The sequence below is a fragment of the Melanostigma gelatinosum genome (assembly GCF_949748355.1).
Source record: "Melanostigma gelatinosum genome assembly, chromosome: 22".
In the NCBI taxonomy this organism is placed as follows: Eukaryota; Metazoa; Chordata; class Actinopteri; order Perciformes; family Zoarcidae; genus Melanostigma; species Melanostigma gelatinosum.
The window spans coordinates 7,786,205-7,807,617 of NC_136655.1; the positions used below are offsets into that span (position 1 = coordinate 7,786,205).

The window sequence follows — 21,413 nt, forward strand, 5'->3', positions numbered from 1 at the left end:
GTGTGTCGTAGGACACAATGCCGCGCTCGTGTGAAGTGACATGAAATGACCTACATCGTGTTCGAAGCCTTTTGCCACCTTGTGTGTGCGCGCTGTCAGAGGTGAGGAACTAGGAACGAGTGGCTGTGTACAGGCTGTTTCCTACCTATGACACTCTTGGCGAAGGAGGCCCTCTTCAGCGTGGCTAAACCCAGGTCCCCGATCTTCACCGAGCCCGTGGGCCCCGTGATGAAGATGTTGTCGCATTTCAGGTCCCTGTGAATGATGGGCGGCGTTCTGGTGTGCAGGAAGTGGAGGCCTTTGAGGATCTGCCTACACCACGATCGCAGCACCTTGATCTTCATCACCTTGAACCGCTTCAGGTAGCTGCGGAACAAAGAAAAAAAAAGAAAAAAAATCACACACGCGCACAAACATGTCATTCAACAATGCTTCGTTGGAGATTAAGTGTACACAAATATACAGAGAGCAGCCATGTATCCTGTTCAAGTGGCATTTGTCCGCCAGCTAAGAAAACAAAGCAGCTGCCCCACTATGCATCTCATATCTCATCTGTAGCATCACGTCATTGAGGTTCAGGGGCTCTTCTAAAGTGTTTTGAATGCATTGTACAGTAATTGTATTGTGGCAGGACACTGAAAACCATCCACGAGGGAATGAATTTTACCAAAAGCAAAGCAGGGAGGGCCCGACGACAGCCAGATAAGTTGCAGCAACGGAAACACGGAGAACGCTTCAATTAAAGATGAAAGCTTACAAAGCAAAGTGGATTACTGGCAGACATTTCCATCTGAAAAACAGAAGGGCCCTGAATATTCACAAACGTGAACGAATGTGCGCATAAAAACACACACGAACAAAGACAAGCTGTATGGCATCCGCGTACAAATATGTCGGAAAAAGCCCGATTCCAGAGAATGACCGATGCAAAGTCGAAGAACAGCCAGTACTCGTGAGCTTCATTCAGCGGGACTGAGAACATGTTTTACACTGTTTGTTTGCCTATTTGACCAATGCTACTGTATAGAACAGCACAGACTCACACCTGTGTGTGATCTGGAGTCTTTGGAAACCCTCACAGGATTACAGGGGAGACCATTGCAGGAATTTCCACTGTGTTCAAAATGTATTTCGGTTTTCTGCACCACAGCGCTTCCAGATTCAACATCTCAGTGTCAAAGTCAAAGTTAAACACGCAGTCGGGTTCTTATTGAATTGATTTGACGAAAAGGCTTCAGTCAACACTTCTCTTGAAGAGCTTGGAGAAAACTCATCCGACTATCACTCTTGATTAGCTAATTTAAACTCGCTGCTCAAATTCAAAAGCAAAGTGTTTCCAATTTGCTCTCATCAGCTGGAGACGTATCTGCCTCAGCTCTTCAGCTAAAAGTACCAAGCAGCACCAAGGACAGGCAGGGTTAGTGGTCCTCTGATCCTCTAGAACAGGGATACTCAACTCGCTTTGCCCGGGGGCCACTTCTGCAAAATGACAGGAGGGGCCAGTTAACACACAAACATGGACGATTATCAGAAAGAAGAAACAACTCATCTCTTCCAAGGACGTGAGGACTCGGGGCTTGGCCCGGACCTCTGCCTGGTATGTGCTAATTTCCCAGCATCACAGCGGGCAGAATAATTTGATTTGAGCTAATTGTTATTTGTTAAAGCACTTTGAGCTCAAAATCATCTCATCCTTAATCTATTTACTGCATTTAATTCAATGTCCGAGCTTTTTTTTTTTTACACAGCTCAAACAATCTGCCCATGGTCCAAGTGAATAGCCGGCAGCTGACCGAACCGAGGTCTAAAAGACTTTTAACTCTTTAAACCTTATTTGAATTAGTCTCTCCTTGGTGCAGGAGCAGCAGCATGCTATGTCACATACCCTTCACAACAGAGGCCACTGAATGACAACCAGGCCGGCCGGCCGGCAGCATCTCTGCTGACCAGTGGAATCAAAGTAATCAACATGCATTGTGTCCGCTCTTCTGTCCTTCATCAGGATTACTGGCCCACCAGGTACAGTCAACTGTGAACGTCAGCATGAACAATATTCATATTCACAGTCAGTCAGTTCCATACCAGCCACAGAGTATGACCACACGCTCTCACCATTCCTCTGTCTTTAGAGGTTACGTAGAGGAATTTATTAGACATCTGGCTCGATTCACATACGTTTGCCTTCAGGGCACTGCACACAGACAGAAAAATGATCTTTTGGGGACTTTTTAAGTGAACATGAATCAAAATCTGCATAACTTGAGCATTCACACTCACGCCTCTTCCTCACATCCATACGGTACTTGTGCATGCATGAACAGATAAGCAATCGCACACACACACACACACACGGACACACATACTGTAGATAAGGGGCCTCTAATACCCTGAACCCATGCCGGTCAGTATTTCCATTCTCACCATCGCCCTCCCTTTCCTATCAGTCCTCCCTCTCACCATCCCTCCTTCTTTCCACCACTTCAACACACACACACAAGTTCCTCTCCTTTCTGAGTCTTCATTTGGATGGCAGCCAAATCCCTGTGCAGCCTCGATCCTGTTCATATATTTCTCACTATTTTATAGACCAAACAATACAATCAGCAGAGTAATCGTCAGGTGGATCCTGAATGTTCGGTATTCTTGATGTATAAAGTACAATGTGATTGTTCACGGTGGTAGGGAATTTTAAACTGTTGTACATGCCCTACTTAACTTTGCATTCCGGTGACTCATTTTGTCCAAAGTCTTGTCTGAATATTTAAATGACTAACCTTAAAAACCTCTCTTTTATCAATTCATATTTCCTGCTTTTAAACTGAAAAGTCAGGAAATATATATCTGTTGATTAACTGTTATGTGTGACACATGCAGGATAGATGCAGGACGCCTGCATTTGTTGAAGTTATGAAGCTTGCTTCCAGTGGAGGGTGCTACTGTCCTTGGTAGTGCTGTGCTGCTGGATTAATACCCTCTGTGGTCACAGGTGGTTCATTGGTTTGTCACTCTGCCTTTAAACTGGATTTCTACTTTTTAAATTTGACTATTTGTGCGTTTATCTGCCTCTTTAGCCGACTGTCTCACGATCTGCTCCTCAGACCGGTTGACTTCCTGTCTCCCTCTTTCTACGATTTAGGATAAAACTCAGTCTGGTCATCCATCCACGTCTCCCCCTGTCTGCCCTCCCCCTCCCCTCCCCTCCCCACCCCACATGACTCATTTGGTGTCGCTCCCTCTGTCTGTCTCTCTGTCAGGAATGAGAGGAATCTGCAGCAGAAGCAGCAGCTGGCAGGTGGGCCGATTTCCCACGATGCACCGCGTGGGGCACGCCGTGCGCCACACGCCTCACATTTAGCCTTTTATTGTGTCAGGAGCTCAACAATCACATTCGCATTCACAGACACACATCTATTCTGTACAGCAGAGAGACCGGCATGCGGGCATGGCCTGGACAATGACGGCCACAAGTGCGTCAATACTCCTGTGAATTTAGGGGAGGCGAGGGGCCGACAGACGGCCCACAGATATAAAGCGTGCCGCACACAGAGAAAGGAGTCTCCCCGTGATTCCTGAGCTTTCCCAACACATTGTGTCCATTTTTCTTTCCCATACATGCATTGACGGGCACTCCCGACACATATACACAGACGCATACTATACTGCACATGTAATGAGTCAGACACGCTAGCTGACCCACTAACAGCTGCTCTCACCACTGAACTCCGGCTGGGAGGTGATGTGCTGACGACATTGCAGGCTAAGGTCGAAAATAGAGAAGTATTGTTTCGACAGGAAAGAGGAGGTAACAGGTGTGTGTGTGTGTGTGTGTGTGTGTAATTTCTACATTTCAACAAAAGGCTGGAAGTGAGTCATCATCTGTAATCCCGGTGCGCTTCAGAAGCAAAAGGAAAAACAGGTATGTGTGCATGTGTTTGTGCATATTCCTTGCAAATTCATGAATTGAATACTTCAAATGCACCACGGGTCTTTGTTTTTCGTGCCAATAAGTTACATTTGGACATCTTTTACTCCCACGGTCACCAAACTAACATTTTACAAACTTAATTTTATCTCTCATGAACTCACGTTTTAAGTGTGCCAGATGTCATGAGCTCCGTGACCAGAACAATACATTTCTTTCCTTTGCACGGTCCCTCCCAGGAGTCATAGAAGCGGACAATGTTAGGATGCTGGAGACCCTTCAACATCCCGGCCTCCTCCTTGAAGCGCTGGCGCTCAGACTTGGACAGCTTGCGATCCTACACACGGGACAGAAGAGGAAAACAAGTCAAGCACCGATACAAAAAACAAAAACGACTAAGAAACATTGTTCATCGGAAAATCTAGAGGGCATTTACCCAAACAGCGAGTGAGATTAAAATCTAATAAAGCTGCAAGAAGGGTTGGAGGGGTGGAGAGGAAAGCTAATCATCAGAGGGAAATAAACAAGTTAGGTAGAGAAGAGACAGCACAGGGGGAATAATAAATGCTTACAAAACAAACGCCATCTAAACAGGCTGCTGGTTTGATTTAAAATGTACTTTCCATTTATTCCCCTTTACTGTGATCCACACTTGTAACTCCAACGTTAACTCACACGTGTGACGTCTACTGTATACTGTAGTCACATTTGAGAGGCTGGAACCAGTGGATTTGCATCTTTGCTTAACTTGTCACTGATTTATTTGATGACAGAATGTCTGATATGTAATATAAGCTTTGGTGTCGCCGGCTGCTTCTTTTCACCTGCCAGTGAGCAGCATCACCAGGAATGTGTACCAGGCGTTCCCATGCCCTGTATGTGAATGATCCTTCGCTGGCTTCCCACCAATAAACACTCACAGTTCCCTCGTGAAACGCTCGGGTACAAGCTCCTACTTCCTGTGTCCTTCATATTTGTGCTGCTTGGCTGTGAATCGTGGTCCATAACATTCACGCCGAGCTTTAACAGACTCACTAGTGGTCGGAGCCACACAGTGTGACTAAAACAACTTACGGTGGACATTCTTCCATCCTGTGGACGACTAGCTTCTTACAAACACAGACGGACTTTAATGGGCATTCCAGCTCTAGCACAGATACCTCAATAAACATGCAATAAACGTGCGTGTATCAACATGCATAAAGTAATGCGTTCAATTGTGTCTTTCGGTGTATTTCTTTACACATCAGTTTGTACAAAATTATTATTTTGCTGTAGGCATCACTTTGTGCTTGTGTATCCGTTTCAGTGTGTGTGTGTGTGTGCTTATTTGCGTTGTCTGACTGCGTTTCCTCAGCAGCTCTGTGTCTAACCGTAGTCGACACATTCAGCACATCGCAGCCCCGAAAATAAACTAAATCAGTGCTGCCAGCTGACAACGACAAAATAAGGACCTCAACACTAAAGGATGTAAGCCCAAATATGGTTGCAACGTCCTCTGTGACATTCAATTGTCAATTTATCTACGCAAAAGTCTTCACGGGATAACCTGTAGTTACAAGCAGGTTGCACCACATGTGGGAAAAATATGAAGGAGATGTTCCAATTAACCTAGAACAAACAGAAGTTTGTGTTTTCAGAGGAACTAATGACACACATCCAGGAGGTTTAATGATGTCTGCGACCCCTTTCAGAGGATGAAAGAGGAGACAATGCTGCAGACAATCACAGGCAGAGCAGCGGGATTGACACAAAGACTGTTTGTTCTAAATATAGACAGAATAACTGAAAACACAGAGTGAGCCCGCAGCCGGAGCGTTTTATATTTCATTTCAAGAAGCAACTGGTTTTTTTTTTTAAGGTGATGCAAGAGCAGACGTTGGAGGTTTGACTCCTACTCCTGGCAACATTATCAGGATTATCACCACGGCAACCAGTTGGTCCAATGAGGGGCACCTTGCATCCAATTCAACAGTTTTGTCTTTTTGTTTACAGCATCGTATTGTTTGATTTGCGTACTTAATTAGAATATGGCATTAAAAAAAAAAAAGAAGCATCCAGCGCATTAGTGCGAACCACCCGAGACGAAGCTCAGCATCAATCAATCATCGTGTTTAAAGCTACAGTGCCTCACCAAATCCCACAATACTGCGGTATACAGTGGTGGTACTATCGAGTGGGCATCTAAACAATCAGCCAACATCCACACCACAAACCACGGGAGATTCCACCAGGTCACGTCTTTTTAATGATGCAAAGCTTTTAGAAAACCTTGTGAGCTGCTTCAGAGATTAGGACAATCTCTGAGGGTGATGCGCTCATGTTGTCACATTGCATAACATGGGGCCTCATCTATATCATATGACAGAGGGGGGGGGGGGGAGAGAGAGAAAGAGGAGAGAATCTGAAAGCGTCGGTATGTTTTGCGTGCGTGTGCGTGTGTGTGTGATGGCCCATAACAGTTTATCCCTTCATCCCGCAGCAACCACTTCCCTGATGATGGCCCATTAGCAACTGACACACAAACATCCGTGCATGTGCTCACCAAACCGCGCTCCCCATTCCGCTTGTCACGTGACACTCCGGGTGGTCACATGACCATAGCTGTCGGCCACCTGACTGACTGGAAGACAACGCCCCGTTTCCCAGCAGCACTTAGGAGAGACCCTCACCACCAATATCAGTGCTAGACTCCTCCCTCAGGGCACTAGAAGATTACTTCTCTCCATCTCTCTCTCTCTCTCTGAGTGTGTGTCTCCATAGTTGTGAGCGGGGGAGAGCAGACAGCAAGTCTAAGGGGGCTTCCTAATCCATTATTAATGCTTCTCCATTCTAGTGGATAAATGGGTACGCTGCTATACAGTAGAGGCTTTGCAGGAGGCAGTAAATGCAATACCTAAATAAAAAAAATGTTATCAGCTTTTTGAGTATTTAAGGAATTAATTTGATCCGTGTGCACAAGTCTCTGTCTGTTGAGTGATTGTTTTCGCTCTCTCTCCATCCCTTCTGTTCTGCTCCGAGCTGCAAAACATCATGAGACTTGAGTTTGTCGGACTCAAAAATACCCTCTCGCTCTCCACCCGAGCGCCACACACACACACACACACACACACACACACACACACACACACACACACACACACACACACACACACACACACACACACACACACACACACACACACACACACACACACACACACACAGAGATCTGCAGGCTCTTATCAGGACAAACGACACAAGGACTTCTCACTCTCTGAGCACTCTCGCTGTCCTCCTCTCGCCGATCCGAGGACTTGAAAGAAGCGTCCTCTACATCGCTGCATAAGTGACAGCTTCATGTCTGACTGCCCCATTTCTGTTCTGTAACAGCCGACCGAGGATACACGTACACCCACATGCACAACGAGGCAGCCAGACAGGCGGCAGAAACAGAGTATCGGCATTAATGCAGCTTCCTGCAGACGCGCTGAAAGCGCATATCCTCTGATCAACTGGTCTAGTCTGGACATCCCACTGGGCTTTTGCACTCGGTGATCGTCTGCTCTCGTCTTCTCTGGGCTCGTTGCACCCCAGCGAGCGCGGAGCACTCGCAGCGCCAGATGGACGGCGGTTGCAACAGAAGACAAGTGCCAGAAAATGCTGACTTTAAACACTGACATGGTGAGCTCGTGCTACACTGGACTACAACAAATACTATTATGGTTATTTTCTGTGTAGTTTCTCAAAGGAAGTTGTGTCAAGTTCCTAATCTCTCCTGGGGACAGTGGAAGCCTAAACATAGCATACATGACTGCATACATGATTTGTCTGTTTCCTTTATAAAACAGCAATTTGTGTTTACATAAGAAAAGCAAATCCAGAAGAGGAAAAGAAGAAGCAACTGTTTTGACAACCTCAGCGGTGGGGAAATTCACAAAGTTATTTGTCATGTTGACTGTTTCACCAGCCAAGTAGGTTTTAGAATACGAGGAAATTAGAGTTCACGATGCTGCCAGTCAGGTGTTGAATATCTCAGTGTTTAAACAGTTAAAGATCATTTGGCTCTAAAGCAGATGATGAAGAAGAGACTCTGCAGCTGCACTCTGAACAATACAATTATGAGGATGAGTGGGAGGGTTTTATTAAGACGAGCTGCAGATGCTTTAGGAATTACTGCACAAAAAAGAAAAAAACATGCAAGACCTCATAGTTTCACCTTAAAAGTCATTATTCCAACACACAGCAAACAACTGGCTGCATACTGTTATTTTATTTGCCATGCTGACCCCTTAATAAACCCTTACCTAACTCAACTATAAACATTAACAGAAGATTTACCTGCAACTTCCTGATGTTAAACTCAGACAAAACTGAAGTTATTCTACTCGGCCCAGAACACCTCCGAAATCAGTTATCTAGTGATATAGTTTCTCGAGATGGCATTGCGCTGACATCCAGCAGCACCGTCAAGAATCTTGGAGTTTCCTTTGATCAGGATTTGTCTTTCAACTCTCAGATAAAACGTATTTCTAGGACTGCCTTTTTTCACCTACGTAATATTTAAAAAATCAGGCACATCCTGTCTCAAAGCGATGCAGAGAAATTAGTTCACGCATTTGTTACCTCTAGACTAGATTACTGCAATTCCTTATTTTCAGGCTGCTCTAATAAGTCTCTTAAATCTCTTTTTCCTGTTCTGATGTGAGGGTTCCGGGACAAGAGGATGTCAAATGTGTACATATTGTAAAGCCCTCTGAGGCAAATTTGTAATTTGTGATTTTGGGCTATACAAAAATAAATTGAATTGAATTGAATTAAACTTCTCGTCCCAGTTCCTCCAGAATGTGCTGCTGACCCACTTCGATGTTCCTCTGATTAACCTTTTGAGTCCTGACCCAAATATCGAAGAACGCCGCTCTGTAGCTGTAAAACTTGATCACATTAAGCCCGTCGGTTGAGTGACGGAGCCGAGTTGTTTCTATATGCAGTAAAGACCTACAGTGGCGGCGGACGGGGGCACATGTAGGGGTGGTGTGTGTGTGTGTGTGTGTGTGTGTGTGTGTGTGTGTGTGTGTGTGTGTGCGTGCCCAGTGTGTTCCATTAGTATGAAGCCAGAAGTGTCTCTCAGACCCCCCACACTCTGGAAATACTCTCCTGCGAAGAACCACAAACCCCCTGCAGGACACACACACACCTCATAAACATGTGCATGAAAAAGACACAAAAACCACAACCTCTCCAAGACATTTACCACAGCTTGTTATGGTTAGCCAGCATATGAGGGAGGGAGGGAGACAGAGGGGAGAGGGCATCTGTTCTGAATAAGAATGATTGAAAAGAGGATGAATAAGTTCCAGCAAAAGTCAGAGGGGGGGAGAAAGAGATGGAGACTGACCTCATCACTGATACAGACATTTCGCCAAACCTTCTTCCCTCCTATTTAGGTGTTTTTTGGTTTCCCATCAATCACCACTCTACATATTGCAGTAACCAGGGCCATGTGTGTGTGTGTGTGTGTGTGTGTGTGTGTGTGTGTGTGTTGTAATCTGACCTATAGCTGTGGCTGAATATCGGTTGTTTCTGTAGTAAATGTGGTGAGATACATACTTTGGTTTTCCTTATTATGTCCTTTGGAGATATGTTAATCATATACAGTGACAAAACACAAAATAATAAAAGTGTATAAATTCCTTAAAGAACTACATGTGATTAAGTGTCACTCCTCTGTGGGAGGGACATATTGATTGTTTTTTCTTCTTTGCCTGATTCGTAACAGGCACAACAAACAAACCCATTCATCAGGATGGGTTCGATAACAACCTCAGAGTGTGTGTGTGTGTGTGTGTGGGTGTGTGTGTGTGTGTGTGTGAGTGAACAATAGGTGCCATCTCAGCCTGCCGCTCACTGTGCACCCTATTGTCTCATCTCTCTGTGCCTGGCCGTGCAACACACACACACACCATGTGCCAATGCAGTCATTACTCTCTGCTGGTCACGCCTCATCTCCCCTCCTCATCGCTCATCTCTCTTTCTTCCACTCCTCTCCCTTCCTTTCCTAACTCCTGTTACTCTCCTCCCTTCCTCTCCTTCCTCCTGTTACTCTGCTTCCTTCCTCCTGTTACTCTCCTCTCTTTCCCATTCACGGGATTCCTCCACAGCGCAAGCAGGATGCATTTCAAAAGCCGTCCCTCTCTCCCACATCACACCCTTCAGCTCAGCCACTTGATCCAGTCGTGTCGATCCAAAGGAAATCTGAGGATAATGAGTGGAACTTCCCCTCAAAACTGTTAATCCCCAACAGCAGGGCAATGCCATGAGCAAAAGTGATGACATGCCAGGCTTCACAGTAGTTCATAGTTAAAACACGTCTGTGTGCCCGTGTCTAAACCAAAGTAATCCCCAAATCCTCAATCAGCTGAGCCAACCTGTTTGTATCCAGGACTGAAATAAAGCTCTATTCACTGGTTGTGGTTTGATTGAAATGATTAGCGACCAACAATGGCCCCCTTTGTCGCACCAACAGGAAACAAAGATCTAATAAAGTTATGTGACGAAAACAAGGATCCAAAGTTTTCACGGTCAAAGGGTTACCGCAGGGTTGGTCACATTAAAAGGCTTCATTATGACATGAGTATTTCAGGAAGATTATCAGGAGCAATAGGCTTGGAGGGGTCTTGTTTGTGTTTGTGAGAGAAAAGGGAAAATGGAAGCTCAGGATATTTCGAAAAGAAAAAGAAAATCTCATCTGTTAGAATAAGGAAGAAAAAACGTGAAGAAAGAGAAATATTCTTATGGATATGCAACGAAAAATGTATTCTAAATGCATGTTTAAATAAAAGTAGCATCTACATTGATCGATTGGGCTGTAAAATGCTCCTTGAAGTGCAACGAAGATACATTTGAAACATGACATTGGAAAGAAATGGCTGCCATATATCAGCAACCCTGCCTGCCCTGAGCCTCCCAAAAGTCTTTGAACTTTGAAGAATTTGACCATTTTTGCAGAGGAGGCCACTCTGAATCAGCTTGTGTGCCATGTTTGTCAAGTGTGAATAAAGCAGTTGTATTTCTATGTGCAGCGCACTACTATGTTTTGTTTGTTTTGTTCATTTGTTTGTGTGTGTGTGTGTGTGTGTGTGTGTGTGTGTGTGTGTGTGTGTGTGTGTGTGTGTGTGTGTGTGTGTGTGTGTGTGTGTGTGTGTGTGTGTGTGTGTGTGTGGAGGAGGGGGTAGTGAGTAAAAGGTTGCAGTCTTAATATAGTGTAGGCCCATCTGCCGCTATTAACACGTCATAAACAAACAGACTATGTTGATCGACATGATCCATTTTAAAGTGTCTACTGCTCAGATCTTTGAATCTTTTTTTTCACTACCACATTACATGAAAAACAGCGACAGCACAACTCTTTCTGCATCCCATATACTGTCGGGGGGGGGATCATGGATAAAATCCCTTCTAAAGCCCACTAAAACACCCACAGATGCTACCGGGTTCATCCACGTGTGCTTGTTGCTACGCGGCGTGCGCTTCTTCCGTGCACCTCTCCCTGGATTCCACAGGGTGTCCATGACGTCCCGACACCGTTACAGTAAGCGATGATCCGACAGTGGGTCCGGCCAGTGCGAGAGAGTCCCGGATAAAGACTATTACATAACTTCAGAGCACTATCCCTTTACACTCCATTAAATGAAGGCCCACGCTATTAACGCCCAGGCTGAACTCCTCAGGTTTCCCTTTAAAGATCATCAACAGCCATCGACATCCGATCAAGTAGCAGCACTCAGTGTTCCCAGTACACTGCTGCAGATTATATGGGCGCTCGACTGGAGGACAACACATCACTGCTTGCTGCTATTCTACTGATTGACAATCGGTGGCAAGGAAACACACCATTGTTTAAAACAGTTTTGACATAAAAAGTAGGTTTTTTTAGGTCAAACAGAGAGGAGAGTAAAAGCATTCAAAATAAAATAAAAAAGTGCGTGAGGAACATTTAAAGCAGTCAACATTTATGCTCAGTCATCCTAACGACCACTTTATAGAGAGTAGCCAACCGTCTGTTTACATGTACACAGTGTTGCTTTGGCACAAACACACACCGACTCCAAGAATACTACATTCACTGCGTCTCTGATGTGCGTTAGTGTTTGTGTGCGCTACTCCTCCACCAGCCCCTGAGGTCATCAACGGATGAACAAAAAACCCTGAAGAGAAATATAAACACACGCACGTATATGAAGCACATACACAAACTGTACGTACACACAAATAAAAAAACAATTAAAAAAAAACAAGTCCCATCGATACAATAAACATAAAAGGGAGGATTAGCTCATGAGAAGAGGGAGACAAATTCCTCCTCCTCCTCCTCCTCCTCCTCCTCCTCCTCCTCCTCCTCCTCCTCCTCCTCCTCCTCCTCCTCCTCCTCCTCCTCCTCCTCCTCCTCCTCCTCCTCCTCCTCCTCCTCCTCCTCCTCCTCCTCCTCCTCCTCCTCCTCCTCCTCCTCCTCCTCCTCCTCCTCCTCCTCCTCCTCCTCCTCCTCCTCCTCCTCCTCCTCCTCCTCCTCCTCCTCCTCCTCCTCCTCCTCCTCCTCCTCCTCCTCCTCCTCCTCCTCCTCCTCCTCCTCCTCCTCCTCCTCCTCCTCCTCCTCCTCCTCCTCCTCCTCCTCCTCCTCCTCCTCCTCCTCCTCCTCGGTTTTGGGGTTAATGTGTTCCAGATGAGAGTCCATTACTGCCAAAGCAGCCACTGCTACAAGACATTAGCCTAGTTTTTCGCATACTTTTTCTCCGTGTCGCCTTCTCAGACACTCACATGTGCTTTGACGCAGACGTATTCAAACGAAAATATGTCAACATCTGCTACGTTATAAACAATGAAAACACTAACTTTGTTTAATTTCCTTTTTAATTGCAAGGAGACAATAAACATGTATAATTATGGCGTTTATTCAGATGCAGACACCGTGCACACATGAAAGACAAAACAGGGGAGGAAAGCAGCGTGAGAGCAGAAGTGACGACGGAAGTGAGGTTACAGGAAGAGGAAATGGGCATATTTGTCCTCTGAAGTCTTTCCTGTTGAGACGACGCACAATGCAGACAATGTTGCAAACTCCGCCAGATGTCTCTCACCGTAACCAAAGTGAATCACAGGCCGCAATTTTTGAATAGCGACATTTACCAGAGCATTTCGAGGAAACCAGACGAGAATGTGCCGGCCAAAAAGCGTGGTTCGTTGACGGTCCAGCCAACTGTGCAAACTACAGCATGGAGACAGAGGAGAGGAGACGAGGGAGGCAGAAACGGGGGTCGGATTGTGTGACACTATGATGCAGTAACTGTTCGAACATCATGGGCGCGCACACACACACACACACACACACAGTGTAGGGTTACTGCAGAGGTGCCTCTGTCTCAGTAATGCCTATCTAAGAGACAGAATTGTCGATGTCACAAGGACTGAGTCAGTCTGAAGCTCACTGCCTTTGGCGAGGAAAACCACTGCTTCACAAAAATGTTGGACGGGAGTGTTGCTGCCGCTGGATGACAACTTAGGTATCACAGTTAAGATTAGATAGAACGGAGTGGAAGGAGGCAACAAGAAGCTGGAAAGAAGGAGGGCAGACTGGGAGTTTTTAGAGTGAAAGTGAGAGAAATGGGGAAATGTGTTTGGGAAAGTAAAAATAGGAGGCGACAGATGGGAGCAGAGCAGAAGAAACGACGGGAGGAAAGGAGGAGAGCAGCAGATGTTATTGGCTGATCAGGAAAAGGAAAAAGAGCTGAAAAAGGAGGGAAGAAAAGGGATGTTTGAAGGAGGGATTTGAGGAGGCAAGGGCTCAGAGGGGGAGACATGAGAGGAGGCGGGAGGCAGGACAGCCCAGATAATGAGCTGTCAAATTGAGACAAAAGCTGAATTGTAGAACTTCATAATGAGCTTCATTCTCAGGAAACATAAGTGTAATGACGACGAGGCCACGCTAATGAGACGACTACACCAATTCACACACTGCGTAACAGCCTGTTACACCGAGATAACCACAAGGCCCGATTACAAGTCTTAATAAAGACATTCTTATGAAAAGGAGAAGATTAAAAGGCTCATTCAGGAAGCGACGGGAATAATCGGTCGTTCTTAGGCGTGAAAGTAGTTTGTTCTCCGAGTTGAAAAGCTTTGTTCCTATTATGTACAGTAGCTGCTATCGTATATTTAAGAAACTTTGAGCACCAATTAGTCCCTTGCAGTACCGAAGACAACCGTTCACATTTCATAAGTGCCATTACACCTCCAGCATTTCAAAAGTGACCTCAACACAAACATTTCTCTGGCTGCTGTTCTCAATCCACATCAACCTTTGACCCATTCTGGGTCCCCGACCCAAAGCTCCTGAATCAGCAGTCTCTGCTGTATTGTGACGGTTGGCAGACTTTCTTATGAGCGGGACACTTACAACAATGTACAGCTCCGTCACTTTTTGAAAGGAAACCCTGTAATTAATCACACGGTACATCTGGCTGCAATTACCTTTACAAAGACCTGCACAATAGCGGAGCTCCTGTCAAAGTCGCTGAAAAAAAAAAAGTCACGCAAGTAAGAGGGCAAACACGCGTGATCCATAATGTAGAATCTCAAAGAGCGATGACGATACGATTTATAGGCCTTAGTTATAACACAATTGCTGCTTAAAATAGCCATACAATGAACCACGACATCAGGGAGCCGCTGAATAAGACGTAAGAGCAACGACTGCCTGACGGGAAAACGAGACGGGCTGTGAAAGTTTCGGTTTTGAATTCCTAGTAAGGCGAGTAAGCGACAAACGCTTTAGCAGCTGTTGCAGTGGAGTTTCTCAGAGGCAATGTTGTTTATGTAAGAAAGAGCTGGTGATAAGTTACATAACGGCACCAAGAGATCACAACAGACCCCAGTAGGCTGCAGCTGAGGATTCTTTTCATTGTCGTTTATCCTGCTGATTATTTTCTCAATTATTAAAGTTGTCATTTGGTCTATAACATGTCAGAAAATATCAAAACTAAATGTCAATCACAATTTCTCAGAGCCCAATGAGGCCTCTTTAAATTCCCAATAGGGGGGGGGGGGGGGTGCACAAACAGACGAAGAGTGAGTAATGTCAACAGAAATGCCTCTACTAGGCTTTCTGGCCCGAGATGAAAACACACACACACACACACACACACACACGTTACACCACACTGCTGGAGGTCTATGAGAGGTCAGAACAACAGGGGAGAAGCCAGAGGCAGGAAGAAAGGAGCTGAGACAGTTTGAGAGTGAGGCAGAAGCAGAGTACGAACACTACACAGTACAACGACGCACAGTATACCAGCCCGACTGCCTGTTCAAACAGTTTCTGGGGGGGGGGGGGGGAAAGCCCAGGGGAGAAGAGAGAAGCGTGTGCGTGTGATGATAGGATCCATCAGAGCTACAACTTCAAAAGACTTCCCACACCAAGCGCCGTGCCGACACACATGCTGCAGCATCGGTGTGTCCGGAGTGAATCGTTGGTTTCTCTGATTAAAAACCTGGAAGAAGACGCGCTCTCTTGTTACTGTAGCTACGAGAAGATGGTGTCCGAGCAGGGCTTGGCGACATCTGCTGCAGCTCAGGAATGAGTCTTCAGGCGACACTTACTGTATCACGGGCGCAGGAAATCTAACTAGGCCTGCTCTCACACACACACACACTCCGACAACACCGCTGCTATGGTTCACCCGCTGAGCAGGGAACACGGAACCTGACCTAGTAGTATGTCCTTTCCATTTCCAGCTACACTGTACCGCCAACAAGGAACAAACTGTTGCCTATTTAGAGACGTAGAACATGTTGTATTCTATAATAACACATGTTGTGATGTCGTTACTTCCTGAAACTTATTTGTGTGACCTCAGAATCAAACCCGGAACCTGTACGGTTGTGTGCGCAGCTGAACTTCCCCATCCGGAAAAACACAAGTCATACTTTTATGTGGCAATGTTGAAGTTTATTGTGCGCAAACGTGATAGCTTAACAATGCAACGGTGCATTTCTAATCTGCATACATCTTTCTCCGCGTACCAGTGAAACTGATTCAGTGACAGGTGCTACTGTGACTCCGTACAGTGCCCGGTTATTATCTAGATGTATGTCAATAACCAACGCACTCGTAAAAAAATCACTTCAGGTGTGCATGGGTTGAGTCAGCCACTGTGTTTATCTGATGAATAGCTGATACAGACAGCGAGCGTATCTAGTTTATCACCCAGCGGCTCTGCCAAGAGCTGCCATGGTGGTGAACGCAACAACAAAGGTTACAGCGACACAGGTAGTAGAACAACAGAGAGTATCTTTAAAAGGAAGGAAGCAAAGCGTACAAACAAATGTTTTTAGGCTGCATCGAGTACAATATTTCTCCAACTATGACGGAAAGGTATATGAAGAAAAAGAGGACAGAGGTAGAAGTAAGGGGAAATGACAGAAGGGGAGTAGAAGAAGTAGTAGAAATGATCATGGACTCAGAGAATCAAACTCCCGACCAGGAGTTGAATTTTGAAACTTAACCGCCCGACCAGAACTACCATTTCAAACAGAACCTCTAAATAGTGATGTCATGGATAAACTCAGCAGAACCCACATGAACCAATGCTTTAATGTGACTGAAAACCAAAACGGTTGCCTCGTCAGTTCACCCCAGAGTCAAACAATGATGAAGAAAACTCATTTGTCTCTCTCTCTCTCACACACACTCTCTCTCTCTCTCTCTCACTCTCTCACACACTTACCAGAAATGACTATGAGATTGCACGCTCACATCCTGTGAAGTCAGCAAAGAACATCGGACATGATTCATGCGCTGGGCGAGCTTTCCCCTCCTTTTTCTTCTTCTCCATTTTCTTCTTCTATCCGTCTCTACTAACCCATCATCATTCAGAGGGGCTCTCGCCCTTAAGACCCCAAACACTGACCTCACACACCCCCTACCTAACTACTTGCGTTTCAGGTATGTCGGCGTATGAATGCATTGATGTGACTGGCTGCACGGTTACTCTCTGTTTGCACATGTGTGGAACTACACAGATGTATTTACATAAACGTGTGCACAGTATTTGCAGTCAGCATGAAAGCCATCTGTGGATTAAATCGGCTATTATGAGCATTTACTAAAAAGGCAAAGATGAAGTCAGGCCGTCTGCAGTGCAAATAGAGACGAGCTGGTAGAAAGCCATTAAAGCAACCACTCTTAAAAATGGAGTAGCATTTAAAAAATGTGTTCATTTAGAAAGTCTAATGCTCTAATGCAGGGATTCCCAAAGTGGGGTGCGCGCACCCCTGGGGGTGCGCGAGCTGCCTCTAGGGGGTGCGCGAGAGGAAAAGTGTAATGGCGGTCTGATGGTGTAATAATATTAAATATTAAAAAAAAATGTAATTTTAATTTAAAAGCTGTCAGGTGGGACATCTGAAGCTATCAGTCGTAAAAGAGGAGAGGGACAGAGAGAGAGAGAGGAATCGGAGGCGAGGGGAACGGAGAGGTGCAGCACAGACAAATCGGGAGCACATCGGCCCATCGCGGAGTCAAGGTGAAAAAAGAGGAAACGAGAGTGAGCATCAGACTGGGAAAAAAAAGAGGAAATATGATGAAAAGTATCTGTGTCTGGGCTTCACTTGGATTGGCAACGCAGATTGCCCAAAGCCACAGTGCGTGGTGTGCAGTGAGGTTCTGGCTAACAGTCTGAAGCTCTTATTTACGTCGCCACCTGAACACCAAGCATGCCAGTGCAAGTCAAAAGCCCCTTACATATTTTAAATCGAAATTGGAGGAGTTGACAAAACAGCCAAAAACAACTGGAGTCTCATTCATGTGTTGGGTCTATAAATGACGCACTACGGGCTTCATATCTGGTTACAGAATAGCGAGAAAGGGGCTACCGCACACAATCACTGAAGACGTGAGCTTGCCAGCTGCCAGAGAGATGGTGGAATGTATGATTGGGGAGAAAGAAGCAAAAAAGTTGTGCATGATCCCGGTGTCCAACAACACTGTGTCGCGCCACATCGATGCTTTGTCCGAAGACATCCTGGCTACATTAGTCGCTCATGAATTGTAAATTAAATGTGATAATCTGCCTCTGAGCCTGTGCGTGTGTCCTCGCGATCCGTATTGCTCTTTAAAAGTGACGCCTTGTGTCACTGAAAGTTATTGAAACTTTGTTGCAGTGTTTCAGGGCGTTTTCACACCTTCAGTTCATTTGCTTTGTTCTGATTCAGGGATTAATATGATACAATGTTGCAGTTGCTCCTTTGTTCGGTTTGTGTTCACACTGCAACATTTAACAGCGGACTAAATATTGTAAACAAATGCCACGCGCGAGCAAACTGTTCTCTCATTGGTCCGATTCTTATGCGGCTATGAAGGCTTAAAAGGCTCTGTTGCTTCTTTTTTTTTTTTTTTTTTAAGGGGGGGAGGGGGGGGGGGGTGCGCGAACCCGGTCGGGATGTAGAAGGAGGTGCGCGGCCTAAAAAGTTTGGGAACCGCTGCTCTAATGGATAGAGTGGCTGCCTGCGTAGTCCGTCCAGCACTTTTACATTAGCTCGTCTCTGTCCATTCATTTCACATATTTTAATTAGCACTTTTTACACAAACTGTGCACATGATCAGCCACACTTTGGTCACACATTAAGGTTGCCAAGTCTCTACAAAGCGATGAGGTTGTTTGCTTTTAAAACAGCTTTGTCTGCCATATTGTTCTTTCATATAACCGTCTGTGTTTTCCTTCAATGACGTAGGAGAATTAGACTTCTCTCCGCTGTACACACTGCTGACAGATGTGTCTCCGTCTCTCTCGAACTTGCTGAGAATGACTCGCCGATACCGGCTTCACGTTCAGACGTCTAGCTTCCCTCCAACCAGTTTACCCCACGTTTGCTCACCGAGCACAAGAGGAGTCCGAGTTTACGTGGGAGTTTAAAGAGGAGACTGCTTGATGAATGGAGGCCGTGATTATTCGTGGCCTCCATTCAGGCAGCGCGCACACACACACACACACACACACACACACACACAGAGAGAGTTTACTGGGGTGAAAGTAATTTGAATATGATCCAGATGCCTTCATGTGTTGAGAGAAGAGGTCTCGTCAGGAGACTAGCGAAGGTAAATAAAAAGGCAGAACTAAAATATGAATCACGTGCTGCTGTTGCAAACACCTCCAGCCCACGAGACTGCTATTTATAGACACGAGAGAGAGAGAGAGAGAGAGAGAGAGCGAGAGAGAGAGAGAGAGAAAAATGGTAGCACTGAAGAAGACAAGTTCAGAGACAAACAGCGTTACACAGAGGACAGCAGAGCAGGAAGACTGAGTGAAAGAAGGAGACACAAAAAAAGCAAAGCAGAGAAAGAATCAGTGAAAGAGAGGCCGGCAGACAGAGAGAGTGAATGAAGAGTTGGACGGCGAGAATAAAGAGATGGACCAATGATTGTGCAGCAGACTGAGGAAAATGCCAGGGTCGAACTGCGGCCGTCTGGAGGGTGGATGGAGGATGGAATGACAGAGCGAAGTAAATGAGGGGAAGACGTGTGCAGGGAGCAGAGGAAATAACAGGTGTCTGTGCCCGTCTCACGGCTGAGTCAGTGAGAAAAGGCAGCCGGCCAACACAGAACATGAGAGGGCAAGTCTTCTTGTTTAATGAAGACTTATTTGCATCAGTCAAGATTCAACCCGTCTAATTAAATGAAACAAGTAAAGGATGAAAGGACATGTCATTTTGTTCATTTAAGATAACATGGGTGAAGTTAGGTTTCACTGTAGAAACAAATGCTGGTTTTCTTTTTGGTGCAAGAAAAACATGAATTAAAGCGACGCTTTTATCAGTAATTGACTATGATGATATTATATGTACATGCAAGTCTTATTTGAAATGCTGCGTCTCCGATTCTGGTTTTTCTTCTCATTGCACCGTGTGTGAGAAAGTTGGTTTGGCAAACGTTCCCAATAATTCTGCAAATGACTTTCTCCAATAATCAGTTCATCACTTGGCCTGCATCAGCCTAACAATCGGTGGAGCTGTAAACTAAAGTCAAATTAATAGTTTATGGTCGATAAGATCAAACAAAGATAATTCATCCACACAGGAACATTTTCACACACTTTTCACAAAGGTGTGTGTGTGTGCGCAAACTGTTTACTCATATCATATAAAAGAAGAGCAACTATCGCTCATTTTGCTTCGTTAACGAAGCACAAACGCTGGCTGGCAGGACCTGTTTGGGTTGAAGTGGGGAAAAAAAAGTCCCTTAACAACAAAGACACATTCACGAGAAAGACAAAAAGGCCACACGCGTCTTTATAAAACAAAGATGGGAGCCGTCATCACAAATAAATCGAGTGTCACACCTGAGACTTCGGTTAAAAAGAAGAGCGATGACTCTGGCAGATAAAAAAACATCTATAACAGACAAGTAGAGACAAGGTTGGTGACAACAGCACCTACAGTCATACCGTTGGCTTGGGCGATGGTTACGTGCCCATTCTCACACACAGACACAATCAGCTGTTGCTCAATATTTGACCAAACCACGCAGACGGATTTGTCAGTAATCTACGGTGAGAGCGGGATTTTTTTTTCCCACAGCAACAACAGTGTTTCAGATGTTGAAGGCAGACTTCCAGGTTCTAAGAGCATGGCGTGTGCACATGTTGACGTTACGGCAGTAAAAGCAGCAGCATCAGGAGCAGTTCCAGTGCACTTTATGTGGTGATTTATATCTTTTCCTTCTCTCCCGTCTTCATTCCCCTCCGCTGCCCCCTTTTCACCCCAGTCGTGTGTCTACTTCTTCTCATCCTCCCCCGTGCTCGCTTCAAGCTACTGAGCTGAAGCAGAGGTAGTGTTTGGGCTAATTAAGGACAACCGAATATGTGCTGGAAGACACGCTTAGCAGAAACGCCAGCAGTTCTTAGCTCTTTTCAGCTCACGCCGCAGAAACAAGGCCAGACTCTGTTGCAAGCACCGTCATTCAAGACGCTGTCAAAATACAGTACTACGCAACGCTTACACAGGTCACATTACTTATAATGCTCACAACCGTTCACACAGACGAGTAGCATGTACGTACAGTATCTGTTCCAATTGAAAAGTATCGATAACATCGTCGCAAGGCCAAGGACACATATCTTGTTGAATTATGGTTTAGTAAATACTTGATACAGCAGATGACTAAAGGGTTAACGACAGTCAAAGCCCTGTGTCAATCAATCGGTTGGAAGGAGACAAAGCAGTGTAAAAGTACACCAGAGCTATGGAGACGGGCACACAGGTAGCAGATAGCTGGTGGCTCACCGCAATATCAGATATACGCTGAACAGACAGAAATAGCGCCGTGCAGCGTGTCTGTGTGCGCTAACAGCGACCAGAGTGCGGATGTGCTGCAGACGTGGTGTGATTTAGTGCCGCCTGCAACCTAAACTGCAATGCTGCAAAGTTAAGGCGCCGTGGGTTTTTTTTTTGTCACCTTCTCGCG

At 45.5% G+C, this 21,413-nt stretch overlaps 1 protein-coding gene across 2 annotated transcripts in view; it reads right to left on the minus strand.

Moving 5' to 3' along the window:
• Positions 1-21,413, minus strand: part of wnk1b (WNK lysine deficient protein kinase 1b) — a 72,866-nt gene that overhangs the window by 37,194 nt on the left and 14,259 nt on the right. For both annotated transcript variants that reach the window (XM_079294490.1, XM_079294489.1), the window contains exons 3-4: positions 4,087-4,259; positions 146-366 (exon numbers count right to left, since the gene is read on the minus strand). In XM_079294490.1, coding sequence (XP_079150616.1) covers positions 146-366; positions 4,087-4,259 — 394 coding nt within the window. The remainder of the gene's footprint in view (positions 1-145; positions 367-4,086; positions 4,260-21,413) is intronic.